General features: G+C 54.8%; 1 protein-coding gene across 1 annotated transcript in view; it reads left to right on the forward strand.

Moving 5' to 3' along the window:
- The window catches only part of rab40c (RAB40C, member RAS oncogene family), a 16,315-nt gene that overhangs the window by 8,982 nt on the left and 6,145 nt on the right, over positions 1-1,188 (forward strand). The window contains exons 3-4 of the mRNA XM_015381409.1: positions 686-746; positions 824-901. Coding sequence (XP_015236895.1) covers positions 686-746; positions 824-901 — 139 coding nt within the window. The remainder of the gene's footprint in view (positions 1-685; positions 747-823; positions 902-1,188) is intronic.

A 1,188-nucleotide genomic window follows, 5' to 3' on the forward strand; every position in this document is an offset into this window, starting at 1 on the left:
CCCGCCGTCCTGACGCTCAGCCCACCCGCCGTCCTGACGCTCAGCCCACCCGCCGTCCTGACGCTCAGCCCGCCGTCCTGACGCTCAGCCCGCCGTCCTGACGGTTAGCCCACCCGCCGTCCTGACTCTCGTCCCGCTGTGCTGACGCTCAGCCTGCTGTCCTAACGCTCAGCCCACCCGCCGTCTTGACGCTCAGCCCACCCGCCGTCTTGACGCTCAGCCCGCCGTCCTGACTCTCGTCCCGCCGTCCTGACGCTCAGCCCGCCGTCCTGACGCTGTCCTTCTCCGCTCTCATGACTTCATAAATGCCTGTAATGGAACCACGCCACCAGCCGCTCACGCTCTGCTTTTTTCCATCCGATCAAAGCATCCATTCCAAATACTACGTGTATTTTAATGACACACATTAGCGAGCGAAAAGCACCTGAAAGGAGCTGGCGAGCGCGGGCAGGGATTTTTCTCCTCTAGAGGCGCATGTGTGATGTTGTTGTGCGTTGGTAGATAAACCATTCACAGAAAGTAGTTTAACATTCATGCCAGTATGTTTATTTTTATCGCTGGTGTTTTGAAATGACAGAATACAGAAATACAGAATCTGTAGATGTTGTTCTGAAATGTCAATTTGGACCTGCGGTTCTACCAGAACCTCGCTGTGGAACCTCATGGTGTGTCTTCGTCTCCACAGGGACACCTCTGGCCAGGGACGCTTCTGCACCATCTTCCGCTCGTATTCCCGCGGCGCTCAGGTGAGACACGCTGCTGTTGGTCTGATGATCCGGAACCTGTTCTGGGCTGATCCTGGTGTGTTCGGGTCTCTTCTCAGGGCATCCTGCTCGTCTATGACATCACCAACCGCTGGTCGTTCGACGGCATCGACAGGTGGATCAGGGAGATCGACGAGGTGACTGATTGTGACCCCGTCTGATCAAAGCTGATGTTTAACCTTCGTCTTTAGTTGGTTTTTGCTGAAATGTTTCAACATTTAAAACTATTCGGTTAACGGTACCAAGCAGAACCGAGCCCGTTCATCTGCAGGATATCAGGAAAACCTGCAACAGGATATTGGAGAAATGTTTGATGAATCCAGTCTGGGTTCGTCAGGTCCAGTCTGGGTAGGGGCTGGTAGGGCCTGGTCCGGTCCGGTCTGAGTCTGATCCGGTCCAGACTGGTTCTAGTCCGGTCTGCGTA

Source organism: Cyprinodon variegatus, unplaced genomic scaffold (genome assembly GCF_000732505.1).
Source record: "Cyprinodon variegatus isolate N-32 unplaced genomic scaffold, C_variegatus-1.0 Scaffold233, whole genome shotgun sequence".
NCBI classification, from domain to species: domain Eukaryota; kingdom Metazoa; phylum Chordata; class Actinopteri; order Cyprinodontiformes; family Cyprinodontidae; genus Cyprinodon; species Cyprinodon variegatus.